Below are 14781 nucleotides of genomic sequence, written 5' to 3'. Positions count from 1 at the left end.
TGTATTAATAAACTGATTTCTTCTATCTTTCTGTCTAAGGCGGGAGTTGGACCCCAACTGCAGAGTGCCTACAGCGAGAAAAGTTAGGCGAACGGGCGACACAATAGAATCATAGAATCATAGAATCGTCAAAGTTGGAAAAGACCCTTAAGATCATCGAGTCCAACCGTTAACCTAGCACTGCCAAGTCCACCACTAAACCACGTCCTCGAGCACCACGTTTACTCGTCTTTTAAATACCTCCAGGGATGGAGACTCAACCACTTCCCTGGGCAGCCTGTTCCAATGCCTGACCACCCTTTCGGTGAAGAAGTTTTTCCTAATATCCAACCTAAACTTCCCCTGGCGCAGCTTGAGGCCGTTTCTTCTCGTCCTACCTCTCAGGTAGGGTATGACAGTATATAGGGACGATATGGGCTTGGAGTCATGACGTGTCATATAAATTCCCGCCAAAAGACGTTAGCCTTTACCCAGGTGGACAGGCCACCTTTACTTAACCCGGAAAAGGAACACGTATGATGTCGTATATGTCCGATAAGCAGACCCTACGCTCCTCAAGCACCTCTCGGGAAGGGTCTCCCGGGCGCCTCCGGCGCTGGGACCACGCTTCCTCCGCGCGGCGCAGGACTACAATCCCCACAACGCCCAGCGGCGCGCCTGGCCAATCCTGACGCACCCCCGGCGCCGGGCGGCCGGCGGGCGGCGAGGCGGGGGCGGCCACTTCGGGCGGAGCGCCGCTCGGCCCGGCGGGATGGCCGCGGCGGTGACGGCGCTGGCGCTGGGCGGGGGGCTCTTCCTGGCCGCCTGGCGCTGGCTGCGGGGCGCGGCCCGGGCCGCCGGGGCCGGGGCCGGGGCCTCCATGCGGGGCAAGACGGTGATCATCACGGGGGCCAACAGCGGGCTGGGCCGGGCGGCGGCGGCCGAGCTGCTGCGGATGCGGGCCCGCGTCATCATGGGCTGCCGCGACCGGGCGAGGGCCGAGCGGGCGGCCCGAGAGATCCGGGCCGAGCTGGGCGAGCGGGCGGAGGCCGAGGGCGACGGCGGCGGCGAGCTGGTGGTCCGCGAGCTGGACCTGGCCTCGCTCCGCTCCGTCCGCGCCTTCTGCCACCGCGTCCTCCAGGTACGGCCCGGGCGGCTGCGGGGCGCGGGGCTCGGCCCTCCGGGCTCGCCGGCTGCCGCAGCGGGTCCCGGCAGGTACCGTGGAGGGCCCGGGCTCCCCGTGAGAGGAACTGGATGCCCGCAGCGCCGTGGTGGCGGCGTCCTCGGGGTCCCTGTTCACAGGGCCTGCTCCTCCCGCGGGCCGCCGGTGCGGGGGTGCGGCGCGGCGCTGGGCTCACCGCAGGGTTTGGGGGGAGGGCGTAGGTAACTGGGCCGCGAGTTAGCACCTGGAAGCGTAAAGTTCGTACTAGTGTGGGCTGCTCTAGTCCAAACTATTCTAGTCCTTTTCTATTCTGAAAAGGAAGCACTTGTTTCTGTATGGGCTAAATGATTTGTTATCCTTTTTCTCTTAATTAACTAATTAACTCTACCTTACCTGCCTTTTTTGCTTTAAGTTGGCGTTACAGCTCAGTTTTGTCTCCAGAGAAATAAAAGTTCACGTGAGTGCACTGGTCACAGCTCCAGCCATCCTTCTGCCCCCTCCTCAGACTGTACTCCCCCCCCCCCCCCCCCCCCCCCGCATTTTAAATGGTCAGTGCTAGCTAGTTTAGTAGGCAGACGTTTTTGAATATATGAAGTTTCTGCAGATGTCCTGAAAACTTGCCTTTAAGGAGAACAGGGACTTCCAGCTGATTCACCTGACAGAAATGCCACTAGGTGAGTCTGGCAGCATTATTAGACACCAGAGAGCAGAGGGAGGTACCGTTGGAGGCGTTATTCCATTCCTACAAAAAGCATCGTTTGGGACTCTCATCTCGCCACATCTAGCTACTCAAGCCATGAGACACAAAGTCATGGGAAGCCAGGCTTAATAAGTTCTGCTGCTGCTCAGAGAAGTGCTTGTTAAGTACTTGAAAGATGCTCAGATGCTGTTGTGAGAGGGAAAAAAAACAGAGAGGGACTTCATTGCATTAATTTTCACATAGCTTTTCTAAAACTTAAATGTCTGGAAAAAGTCAAGTTTTAAGTTCTCTAGAGGGGCTCTTTGTAGTCATCTACATTCATATGTATGAATCCGTGATAAGGTTTAATCTTGCTTCAGTGTTCTGGGAAAATATGCATATACGAAAGGATATAAAATATGCATAATAAACACAAGAAAAGAAACATACTGTCTAACTTTGAAGAATTGTATCTTTTATAGTACAGAATATCCAAAAATGTCCAAGCATCTCTTTATTGATAAAGCCAGTACAGGTGACTTTAAGTGAGAAAGGAGTGAAGAAAAAGAGAGTGTGTCTATCTGTAGAGTGCTGCTGACGCCTGTGTTCTAACTTTCATTTTCAAAATAATTTCAAAAGCAGCTGAATGTCAAGGGATGCACATTCAAGAAATGCTTTGAAGAGCTGTTCCACCCAAGTTCATGTTATTTATCTTCTCTAACGTGTGACTCCTTTTTGGAGCTGTTTTTTGGGGGTTTTGTTGGGTTAGTTTGTTTGGGGGTTTTTGTGTTTTGTTTGTTTTTTTTTTTTGTTTGAGATGAAGAAGACTTAAATATTGGAAAGGTGGGGAAACAATGCGCTCCCACTGCCTAACTTAATTTGTGGGACCTTTCCTCTGCACAACTGCAGGTGATTACATCTTTCACTCCTTAGTCTCACTGCAAAAAATAAAAGACTTAGACATGTTGGAGGGTTCCACAGAAAAATAGAGAAAATGGGAGCGAGCTCAGAAGCTACAAGGAACAGCATTGCCCATCAAAGCAATGTTTTGTGCACTCTGTTGCGCTTGGTTGTGGTAGCTGCCTGCTTGGCATTGATCACGTTACTCTAGGTTATTAAATATAGGAGTTTCAGAAAATAGCACACGTGGAGGTCTTGCTTCTTGAAGTGTTAAGTCTTGCAAAATCGTCCAGTCAGGTGCTACAGAAAGTTTCTAAAGCAATGTTTTTCTCTAAAGAAGAAAGAAGTATCACTTCAGTGAGCAGATTGACAGTCAGTACTTCTTCAGTCCTGTCCTGGTTTAGTGATAGTAACCGTTATGTCCATTTGGGTGAAGAGGAGAAGTGAGTTTGATGCTCTTTGGATCATGCCTCAGGCACACAATTACATGAAACACTGAGCAACCTCAAGTCCCATGGAAATCAGTCTGAGGTTGAAGTACTTGACCTTTTGTGTGATCGGATGCCAGCATCATTAACTGAATGCCCAGTGCAGATTTGGGTTTTGCTCTCTTTGTATCATTGCTGTCCCTGTGTTGGGTTTAAAGAATTAGCAGCAAAGAAACTCATGCTGCTCTTTCTATAAAGTGAATACATTTGCTTCTGATTCATGCAAGCATAAATTTCCTGTGATACTTTCAAAGTCTTTTGTCAGAGGTGGGTGAAAGTGTTGAATTCAGAGCTTATTTATGCAGCTCACTTTAATCTCTGTTTTTTGAAAAAGTTACTGCTTTTGCTAAATTGGAGAGCTCTTAATTCCTGAGTGGATGCTGGAGCATGAAGTGCATGATGTATTTATTATACATATATTTAGATTATCCATACCACCCTTTCTGTTAATTACCTATGTTTCCTGATTCTATAGAGTGTAACATACCTTCTTGAGTCTTTGTTTTCTGCTGACCTGAACCAGAATACCAATCCATCAAATACCATGTCCTGAGCATGTCATACATATTTCAAGCCTCAGTCCCGTAGACACACCTTAGTCCTTGAGTAGACCTGTTAGACGCAAATTGTATGAAACATGAATGTTACTTTTCTATGATGAGTTCTGCTTCATAGTTCTGACCAAACAGCACAATGATGTGTAGTGATTTTAAAATAAGACGGTGTTTAAAATCATGAGAACATTGTTTTGCAAAGTTTTTCATGATACTGCCCCAGTGAGATGGTGGGTCTACAATGTAATGGTTTCTTTTCAACCCTGAGGTTAGTTCTTTGAGCTAACACTTTTTGTTCCATGTTTGCCTGTCTTTTGCACAGTAGATCCCTTGCCGAAGGCTGAGGTTTGCCATAAATTAATGTGTCTGCTTTTGCAGTGCAATAAACATGTTACTTTTTAGAGGAAAACAAAACACATCACAAAGGTAAATTATCACTGAATTGCTATAGAAAAAGCTGCTCCTGGATTAGCAGATGATTGTGTTCTCTGCCTGCATTAAAAGTAGATACAGACCTACTCTTGGGTACTTGCATCCTAGTGGGGTCAAGTACTCGGTTTAGTGGTAGTTCAACTTACGGGTTTTTTTCAGCAATGCTTTAAGAGAATATCGGGAAGTTACAGTTCAGAAAACTAGGAATGAAATTATTTCTTTCTAACAGTGGCCAATGAGAAATATTAAGCATAATAGTGTGTTTTGCATGACAATTCTAAAGGTGAATGATTTTTTTCTTTCCTATTTAAAGGAAGAGCCAAGGCTGGATGTTCTGATAAATAATGCAGGGATATTCCAGTGTCCGTACATGAAGACAGAGGATGGTTTCGAGATGCAATTTGGTGTAAACCACTTGGGTCACTTCTTGCTCACCAACCTTCTTCTGGGCCTCCTCAAAAATTCTGCTCCGAGCAGGATTGTGGTAGTATCCTCAAAGCTTTACAAATATGGAGAGATCAACTTTGAAGACTTGAACAGTGAAATAAGTTACAATAAAAGCTTTTGTTACAGTCGGAGTAAACTGGCTAACATATTATTTGCAAGGGAGCTAGCCCGTCGGTTAGAAGGGACAGGAGTCACCGTCAATTCACTTCATCCTGGGATTGTCAGAACAAATCTAGGCAGGTATGTGAATATTCCTTTGCTGGCAAAACCCCTATTCAACTTGGTGTCATGGGCTTTCTTCAAAACACCTCTGGAAGGAGCCCAGACTTCTATTTATTTGGCCTCTTCTCCTGATGTCGAGGGTGTGTCAGGAAAATATTTTGGGGACTGCAAAGAGGAAGAACTCCTGCCCAAAGCCATGGATGACTTGGTTGCAAGAAAGTTGTGGGATATCAGTGAAGTGATGGTTGGCTTATTGAAATAAGTGCCAGGGGCTGTCTGCAAAAAAGAATGCAGATAACTGCAATGCATATTTGCAATAGTGTAGTTCTCACTGTAAGTGCTGTGGGAATACAGATTACTCAATAAGTATTAAATACGGGAGTGATTTATGCTGGAACTCTGTTTTGAAAGAAAGGACAATCTTTGTTTAATAAATAGACACAGGCATTCAAAAAAAGTCTGAAATAGAGTTTGAGGGTGTGAATATAATTTCTGGTTAAATCTGCTTGGAAACTCATGCTTTACAAATAAAAATTAAACAAGACTGTTTTGCAATATGTGTGCATATTTGTCATGTTCCACTATTTGTAGCTGGGCTGGACAATGCAAGGTACTGATGGTGAAACACTTTTGTAAAAAGGCTTTGAAAATAGTTCCTAATAATAATAATAATAGGATTGTTGTCTTTTTTGAGCCATCACAATGAAAAGTGGAATAAACAGTTTTACTAATATCTTATGCTGTAATCATTTAGGCCTCAGTGCTGTTCAGAGACTTGTTGTCAGCCCCATGGTTCAGTGAACAGAACTGTTGAGCCGTATACAGTTTAGCTGTGAAGCACAAAGTCAACATTTTTTAGTGATGTTGCTGCTATTCAGAGTATATACACTTGGTTGTGCAAGCTGTATTTTTATTTTCAGGTGTGCTGAACTTGCTATTGATATGCAGACACCTTTCATTAAAAATATAGTTGACAGATGTGTTATGGTCTTGATGGGGCTTTGCATGTCATGAATTGTGTGCATACAAAGTTCACAAGACCTCACCCAGATTAGACCGAAGAGAATGTGCTTTTCAGTGTGTGTTTGGCTTGACTGATGGCACTTTTACTCAGTAATGAGATCAGATAAGTCTGTCTAATAGAGCTTACTGAATATTCTTTAATAAAAATCTTGTAAAAAAAGACTTGGCATTCATTCTTTCACTGTGGAAGATATATTGGAAACCAGCAGTCCTGACACAGTAGCCTTGTTTCAAAGCAGAAGATTCAGCTGTATTGGTTTAAGGAGCCTGTCATGTAGGGCTGGTAGAAGTAAAATGGGCTCCAAATAAATACATGGGTATTACGTGAAGCTGTACCAATTTATTCTTTTTTAATTCATATAACTTATGGATTCATATTGACATTTATGACTTCTTGTTTTGCTCTACATTAATAAAATATTCTAGCAGTTAAGATACATAGAATAAATAGGGAAGAATGATTTAGCGTGATCTATCTTAATATTACTCAAGGGAAGGAGTATCAATAAATGATGTATTCAGTAGATCCTTGTTACCTACTTATAAATACATATCAGTTCTGCACTTCAGGTAGCAACCAACCAAATTTTTTAGATTCTTTCTGTGGTTGTTTACTCAGACTGAGCATATTTCAACTTTTGCACAGTAGAGTGGACCTGATCTAGCCTTACCCTTCACCAGCAAGGCTGTGCTCTGGGCGAGTGACTTGGGTGGGGGTGCAAGGTGGCATTCCAGAAAATCACAAGGCAAGCTACGAAAGAGAGCAGGTTTTTAAGATCTTGTAACATGTTGAGCTTTGCACGGCTCACTGTAAGGCAAGGTGTAGAGACAGGTGTGTTGTCAAAGCATACTCTGAGCATTGAACAAAGTTCTCTAAGCAATGCCAGAGGGAGATGTGTAACATGCTTAGAGAAGATCCTGCTTTGATCTTCAGTGTTGCATTTCACATTTTCATTCTAAGTACTTGTAAATAGCTGCACACAGCACTTTTAAACAGCTAGCTAAAGAATTAAAGGTTCATTAACATGAACTTCTCTGTAAAGAGATACAGAGGAGCCGAGCCAAACTCGGGTTTGTGTTTTCCATACTGCGGTAGGAATACCAAAGGAACACTGATGAAATGTGTATACCTCTTGCAAAGAAAGCCTTGGATGCAAAGGTGGAGACTGGAGAAGGTGGCTAATCTGCAAATACTGTAGTAAAGAACTGCACTGAAACTGTCTGAAGAGCAGAGGAATATATCATTTTTCAGACTGAATGACCAACATAGGATGTGCACTAGCCTTCAAAACAGCAAAGGTGGATCTGTGCTGAAGTAAGAGATGCGGAAAAAGAAGTACCACTTTTGTAGTATGGCTGTGTAACATGTAATGCTTCATACATCTACCAGGTGCTTTGTTTTATTTTCTTTTGAAACATTGCAGAAGTAAGAGCCATTGTCAGAAAGGGATTACGTTCCTGCAATCATAGCTAAATTACAGCCCTCATTCCAGAGTAGGAGAGTGATCATGTGGTACTCTTAATGGAATATTATGTGCCTGAATGAATATTGCCTGAAAACAATGTGAAAGGATGGATTGTTAGGAACTTGGCAAACGGTAAGCTTTTTTCAGCATCTGAGGCTGAATGTTATTTAGCCTCTGTGGACCAGAAAGCTTTGGTTACTCTTTTGAGATTGCTGTTAATGTTTATTTACGTGATGCCTTTGTTATTCTGGTAGCATCTAGGAACTGGGGACCTCATAGGTTAACAGATCTTGCAAAATATAAGTGCAAAACCAAAGAAGAGCCCTTGTTTCAACAAGCAGTTGGTAATACTGACTCAAACTAGGTTAGAACCAAGCATTTTGGCAAAGGAAGTCTATCTACACTACGCTACTCCACTCTACTCCACTCTCTGCTCTACAGGATCTTAGTAAGCTTAGATATATGTGTATGATTTGAGGATTGTCTGCTGAATGTCTCCTCTTGGAGCTGGTAGAGGATGCTCTAAGAGGAGATCAGCACCTTCACACTTCACCCCAGTATTACAGTGCCTCCAGAAAGATGTGGTAAGCTCTGTATGTTACTATTTTATAAACCATTTATATTGAGAGCATGCAGCCAAAACCAGGACACATTCCAGATGCCTCCCTCCATCACTGCCACCATATGAACCCTGCCACCCTCAAATTAAATTTATTTCCCATGAAGAATTAAACTTGAAAAAGTGAGGGGTGAAAGAGGCAGACAGTGACGAGGGATAGCATGTAAAGCCCATGGAAATGCAGCTTTCATGGGCAGGTACAGAGGCTGATCACATTACTAGCATTACAGTTATGCAAGGAAGTCACAGCTGAGGTTAAGGTTTTGTTGAGGTCTGTGATAAACATAAATGTTATGAAGCAACTGTTTCAAAAGCCAAAATGTACCTTCAGCTATCTTACATAAATGGTTAGAATTTGAGCGTTTGATTTTTGGTCCACCAGCAGTGTTGGACCAGTGCTCTGTACCTGTGCCCTGGGGATTCAGAAACTGGCTGGGATGTGTCCAAGGCACAGCAACTACTGAGAATATAGCCCCTGCCCTTTTGCTTTTTGCAGGGGAAATGCCTCTTCACTGCCATAGATGAGATGTGGAGGGGCACAGCAGTGATTAAATTTGACTGTTTGCAAACTTTGCAGTGAATAGAAATGCTTCCAAGTGGCCCCATTTCTCAATGATCAAATTTTGTATGGCAACAATGCTGCAAACTAACTGTACTCTAAAAGGGTTATTTTAAAATCAGGGTACGAGAGTGTGTGTGGGCAGCTGTGTGTGCAGTTGCAATTTAATCCCTTATTTTAAAAGACTGCCGGGAAGAGCTGTCAAAGATTTACCGAGGGACTGAGGGGAGAGGAGAGCGGGTTGTTAGCACGAGGGTGTCACCTGCTGCCTGCACCGGTTTGGTAGGTGATGAGACACCGGGCTTGCAGGCAGATCTGTTGGGCTTGAGCTCAGTGTTGAGCTTGGTTGCTTAAAGTTCCATCCAGGTAGACATACCCACTGTCTGCTTTTGGAGCTGGAGAGCCCACAGGCACAGCCGAGGGGAGGAAATGTCTCTGTGTAATGGTCGAGAGAAACAGGCTTCATGTGTCTTAGGGGGAACATATTTTAACTGCTTCAGCATAATTTATTCATCTTTGCCTGTGATGCTTTTGAAAGTGCCCCTGTAACCAACTTCCCTCATGGACAGACCAAGAGTTTAAGAAAGAAATAATTTCCTTTTTTAAAAATTTCTTTCTTTCTTTTGATTCTTAGTCTCAGGCCGTAGCTGTAAGCCAGTCCTCCCTGTAGACATGTAGCTATTATAGCTGAGGTTTCTGCAAGTGAACTAAATTGCAGTTGCATGTATTTCTTTTATATACCACATCTGTTTAAGTCAAGGGAGACTTATGTACATTTAAAAAAAAAATACTCTGGATCTGTCACCAATTTACCTTCCTTACCTTGCCACAAAGGCTGACATCTATCCCCAAGCAAAGGGACAACGCTGCTCTTTCAGTTACTACAGTCAACGCAGCAGGCAAGCTTATAAACCCCGCGGGGGTTCTCCAGTAAAAATTCTCCATCTTAATGAGATAACTGATCAGTTTTTCCATGATGCAATAAAACCAGAAATATTTAAACTCTCCTCTCTTTCTTCAGCAGTTGCCTGGTTTGCCTAAGCTTCCTACTAAGTGAATGCTTCACAGGCTTCAGAGCCTGAGCCCTGTGAATGTGTGGTGTGATTATGTTTTTGCTGAAAAATGTGGATAATTCCCACTTCAAGCACACTTAATTTCTTTCCACCTAAGGCTATAAAGAAAATAAACAACTTGCAAGAGTCAGGCAAATAATTTTAAAATGGGAGGCCTGTTCCCTTTTTCACATAACTTTTTCCAAACTAATCACTTAGAGGGTAATTGACTTCCAAAACAATCCAGGAGGCCTCCACAGTTGAATTATTATTTTTGATCTGTCCCAGAATGGTGCTGCTATTTCTCATAACAGAAAATGACGACCTCCCTCTAGACTTTTTACTTACCGCTTTAGCTACCACTAGCAGCCTCACACCTGTCGTAACTGGATTCGGATCAGAGAAATTAATTTGAATATTTAATTGATTCCAAATGTCCTATGTAACATGGAGAAAGGATTGTTTTCCTAATTGCTTTTTTGGCTGAAGGCTGGCACACTGACCACCTAACAAGGTTGATAACCCTTTCTTTCTGCATTTAAGAATAAGCACTTCTTTTCAGGTAATGTGAAAGAAACTTAATTATGCTCAATAGGGAAGGAATCAATAGCTTATTTGCTATGAAAGGTTCAGAAGGGTGTCACATGCTTGAAATCTATAATATTCAGTTTAGCAAGGCACTGAGCATTTCTTGCCATCTGCTTCACGGCCAAAGCAAGCAGTCTGAAATCCTGGTCCCACTAAAAGCATTGGGAGTCAGACACCTAAATATTTTTGCTGATACTGATCTCCTGGCTTTAGGTTTGGGCAGTAGGACTCTTACAGCTAGTTGGATGATGATTCTTTCAAGCTTGATGAATGAGGCTTTATGCACATTTTTAAAAAAATGCTTCTCAAATTAAGGGTGGTGGTTGTGGTGCTATGTTTATGTTAAATATTCTGCAACATTCTCCAGGAAAAAATGTCAGCCCATCTCTGCAGTTGTTGGGATGTTTCTCAGTTTGCCACCTGGGCTGCAGATTGGTGATGAGTGATGTTATTTCAGTTTATCTAAGTCCTGTTGCAACCTTCCCCAACAGTAGGTCTGTGTCCTGGGCCCCTCCTAAGTCACTGCATGACCATCTGCTCTCCAAATCCCATCTGCCCTCGAGACAAGCAATGTCAGGGTCTTTGTAGATGCTTCAAGAAAGGGGTCATGAACAGCATCTGCAGAAAGGCAAGTAACACCTGTGGAGACCCAGAACCTACATGCACTTCAACAAGTAGGTTTGATATCATTTTGTATACTCATTCACAGACAGGAACACCTTCTTCAGTGTGTATGGGGAGGTATTTTAGAATTCATCCTGCCCTGACATCTGTCTATACAGCACTTTAGATGTAGCCCATGAGTAGAACAGCTGGTTGTAAAATGCTTCATTTGCTCTTCCGAAGGGCAGAGATCCAGTTGAAGTCACCGGTAGTTCTAGTTGCTTGACACTTCACCTGGCTTTGAAAAATACTTGGGAGGAGGAGAAGACCAGAGCATCTCAGTCTGCCCTCCTGCAAATCTTCAGAGGCCTAAATGTGTCTCAGACACATCTCCCCAGATATTGAAAAAAAAGTGTAAGCCTACCTTATGGAGGTATTTGTCCATAAAATTTTGCTGTAAGCAGAAAATTTCAAAAATCATAATTTCTCATGTTATATAGTAGCCAGATGATATTATGAACTAATTGTATCAGAAGCACAGCTAAGACTGGGGTCCTGGGACAGTAGAACAGAATAAGAGATAATGAGCTGTTGTCTGTAAATGCAAGAGAGGCAACCTGAAAGCTCAAAAAGAATAATTAAAAAGCTTTGATGACAGTTAATTTGTTTCTTTTTCTGAGAGGCTTTTTTGTTTATTTCTAGATACTTGCTATTTTTAAAAAAGCATTAAAACTGTAGAAAATGTGAAAACTGCCATGTTTCAACAAAGCGGCATAGTTCTTCACTGTGGAAAACCCATAAAATGACAGGAAATGGCTTAATGTGGTAGGTGTTCATTTTTAAGGGTTCTGTTGACAGAAGTTGATGACTGAAAATATTATATTTCATTTTTGCCTTTTGTTCAGTAAATAGCATGGAATTTTGATGCTGCCTAGAGAGACAGCTTTGTACTGTGGTGGTCTAAACTGGGAATTTTCATTAATGTAACCAATCAGAGTAGGTGGGGTTTTTTTTTTGTTTTTTTGTTTTTTTTTTAAGAAAAAAGCTGAAGTCAAAGAGAAGACCAAGAAAAAGCACCACAAAGTTTATCTTTTACTCATCTGGAAGAGTTTATTTTAAACATGGAACATTGTTTGCTGCTGTGGAAATGAAAGTGAGAGAGCTGCAGCTTTCTTCTGATGCCATCTGGCAGATGATTTACTTGCGTATGGTATTCACTAATCCAAATAACCCTGTGTGTGGTAGCATTGTCTCTTTACTGATCATGCAGCTGAGTTGGCTGAACCTTAGATGGCTCACACAAGGCTATCAACAGCAGAGTACAATAGACTGTTTAAAATTAGAACAGTATTAAGGAAAGGGATATGCCAAATTAATCATGCCTTTACCTTTATTAAGCATTTTCCTTACCTGGACTGAGCTTGATGTTTCCTTTTCATTCTCTTCACAGTTTTACTCACTCCAGTTCTACTTGGGCTTTAGCCCATTGAATTAAACACTTACATGCAGCTTCAAAGCTCAGATGGGACCAGAGCATTGGGTATCCATCCCTAGATTGGTATCCTTGCCCTGATGATAGCTGTGTTTGCTCCTGTAAGGTCCCTTCCTGACCTCATGAAACTTGTATTCCTGCTGGGAAGCAAGGCTGTTTCAGCAGGACAGCTGTATGCTGTAACCAGTAGCTTTGTGGTTAAGGAACTCTCCTAGTTCCTAACCTGAGCCAAAATTGTCTCCAGATCAGGACATTCCCATTTATCAGGCAAAAGATCTAGCTACTTCATTATTATATTAATGTTAAGCTGCCTCCTCTTGCTGTAATATGAAAGAGCAAGCTATGAGTGGTTATTTCAGGAAGCAAAATAATTAGAGGAATATGCCTTGAGGAGCAGATCCCAAGCTATGAGTAGATGGAGGCATTCACTTATATCCTTGTATTTAAATTCTAAAGGACTTGTGACTCCACATAGAGCCCATGTTGGAACAGTCCGTTCCTGAAGGACTGCACCCCGTGGAAAGGACCCATGCTGGAGCAGTTTGTGAAGAACTACGGCCCATGGGAAGGACTCATGATGAAGAAGGTCGTGGAGTACTGTGTCCCATGGGAGGGACCCCATGCTGGAGCAGGGGAAGAGTGTGAGGAGTCCTCCCCCTGAGGAGGAAGGAGTGGCAGAGACAACATGTGATGAACTGACTGCAACCCCCATTCCTCGTCCCCCTGTACCCCTCGGGGGGAGGAGGTAGAGAAAGTTAGGAGTGAAGTTGAGCCCAGGAAGAAGGGAGGGGTGGGGGGAAGGTGTTTTATTTTCTCATTATCTTATTCTGATTTTGATTGGTAATAAATTAAACGAATTTCCCCAAGCTGCGTCTGTTTTGCCCATGACGGTAACTGGTGAATGATCTCCTTGTCCTTATCTTGACCCACGAGTCCTTCATTATATTTTCTCTCCCCTGTCCAGCTGAGGAGAGGAGTGACAGAACGGCTTTGGTGGGCACCTGGCGTCCAGTGACGGTCAACCCACCCCAGCTGCCTTCTCAGTGTGTGGGGGTTTTGAGTGATTTTTCCATGGTGCCTAACTCTGTATGCCTAATAGATCTCTAATTTTGGCTTTGGATTCCACTCTGAGGTTGAAAGACCTAAAATTTAAGTGTTGACTGTGCCTTGTATTAGTCACTTCTGGTTTTTAATTGGATCTGACTCTGATAGGTCACTTCAAAAAGTTAATATTATGGTTCATTTGCAGTTGTCTATTTTGGAAGCTGCCTTTTTGATTTTAAGGACAGTTGAACAGTTTTGAAAGTGCTGATTTTCTTCATAGAGAGAGATTAATATAATTCATATGTGAAATTAAAATATATACAGTGTATATAATTGTGTAGCAGTGATAGGGAAGGAATTGAGAGCTCAGCTCTTTTCCTGAAGAGCAGCTGACATTTGAACTCACTGCCTGCGTCTTTATTGCTAAGCATTTAAAGCCAGGACCTGTTTCCTGAAACACAGGCTAAATGGGATAGTGGGGCAAAGTTCATGTTACCATATTCTGTTTTCTCCCAGAAGAGGCATGGGTACATCCAAACCTCTTGCTAGGAGTGTCCTTGGCCCATGCTGTCTCCAGAATGATGCAAAGAGTTGTTTTGAAAGGCATTAGCTGGCCAGAGCCAAAACTGTTCCAAGCACTGCCCTAGCTTTAAACAGCGCAGATGATCAAATTTCAGTGCCTGGGCTGGCGCCCTGTCACTCTTTAATTGAGTAGAATAAGCACAGCCAAAAAATGCCCCCTTCTCCAGGTGTTAACAGAATAGATGTGATTTTTCAATTTACTTCCATGACATTCAGAGACCGTTCTGGAAAACTGAGGTGTATTTTATCTTACTAATTTTATAGCGCTAAAATTCCACTGACTTTGCTGCAATTTCTATTGACTGACCCTGTAAACACATGGAGAATCAGTATTGTTATTAATATCACCATGTCGTCATGCTTTATTCATTTTCAATTTTATAAGTATAGTCTGATCTCTTGGAATTGTGTCCACTAACGTAGCACTGGACTATGGAAATCTTATTTTATCAAAATGTGTTATTCTTGGACTAGAATTCACAGTTACATAGTTGCACTTTATAGGTCCATAGATTTTTTTAAAGCCAGAAAAGGCCCTTAGATTATTTAGTCTGACTTCCTGAATGACACAAGCCATTTAATTTAACCCAGTTAGCCTTGCTCCAAGTCCGGCAATTTGTGTTTGGCTAAGGCTTATCTTCTAGAAAGACGTCCCGTCTAGATCTGAAGCCATCGGTAGTTGGAGAATCCATCACTTCCTTTGGCAGTGCAGTCCAATGGTTATCACCCTCACTCTTAAAAATGTGTTTTGATTCTTGCCTGAGTTTGTCTGGCTTTCACTTCCAGCTATCACCTCTCATTATGCCTTTTTTTGTGAGATGAGAGTGCTGCTGTTACTGCTCAGTATTTTCTCCCTGTGGTGATACTCGCACATTGTAATCACTGAAATC

At 42.8% G+C, this 14781-nt stretch overlaps 1 protein-coding gene across 1 annotated transcript; it reads left to right on the top strand.

The window, feature by feature from the left end:
* Positions 1 to 738: 738 nt before the first annotated feature.
* RDH14 (retinol dehydrogenase 14) lies at positions 739 to 6048 on the top strand. Its single transcript, XM_087776196.1, has 2 exons — positions 739 to 1120; positions 4508 to 6048. The coding sequence occupies exons 1-2, from the start codon at positions 752 to 754 to the stop codon at positions 5123 to 5125; spliced, it is 987 nt and encodes a 328-aa protein (XP_087632322.1). The 5' UTR covers positions 739 to 751; the 3' UTR covers positions 5126 to 6048.
* The last annotated feature ends 8733 nt before the right edge of the window (positions 6049 to 14781 follow it).

This window comes from Nipponia nippon, unplaced genomic scaffold (assembly GCF_047370975.1).
Source record: "Nipponia nippon isolate SJK-2023a ecotype South Korea unplaced genomic scaffold, ASM4737097v1 scaffold_4, whole genome shotgun sequence".
In the NCBI taxonomy this organism is placed as follows: domain Eukaryota; kingdom Metazoa; phylum Chordata; class Aves; order Pelecaniformes; family Threskiornithidae; genus Nipponia; species Nipponia nippon.
Note: the sequence above shows the minus strand (reverse complement) of the source record. Positions and strands in the feature narration are given on the sequence as shown.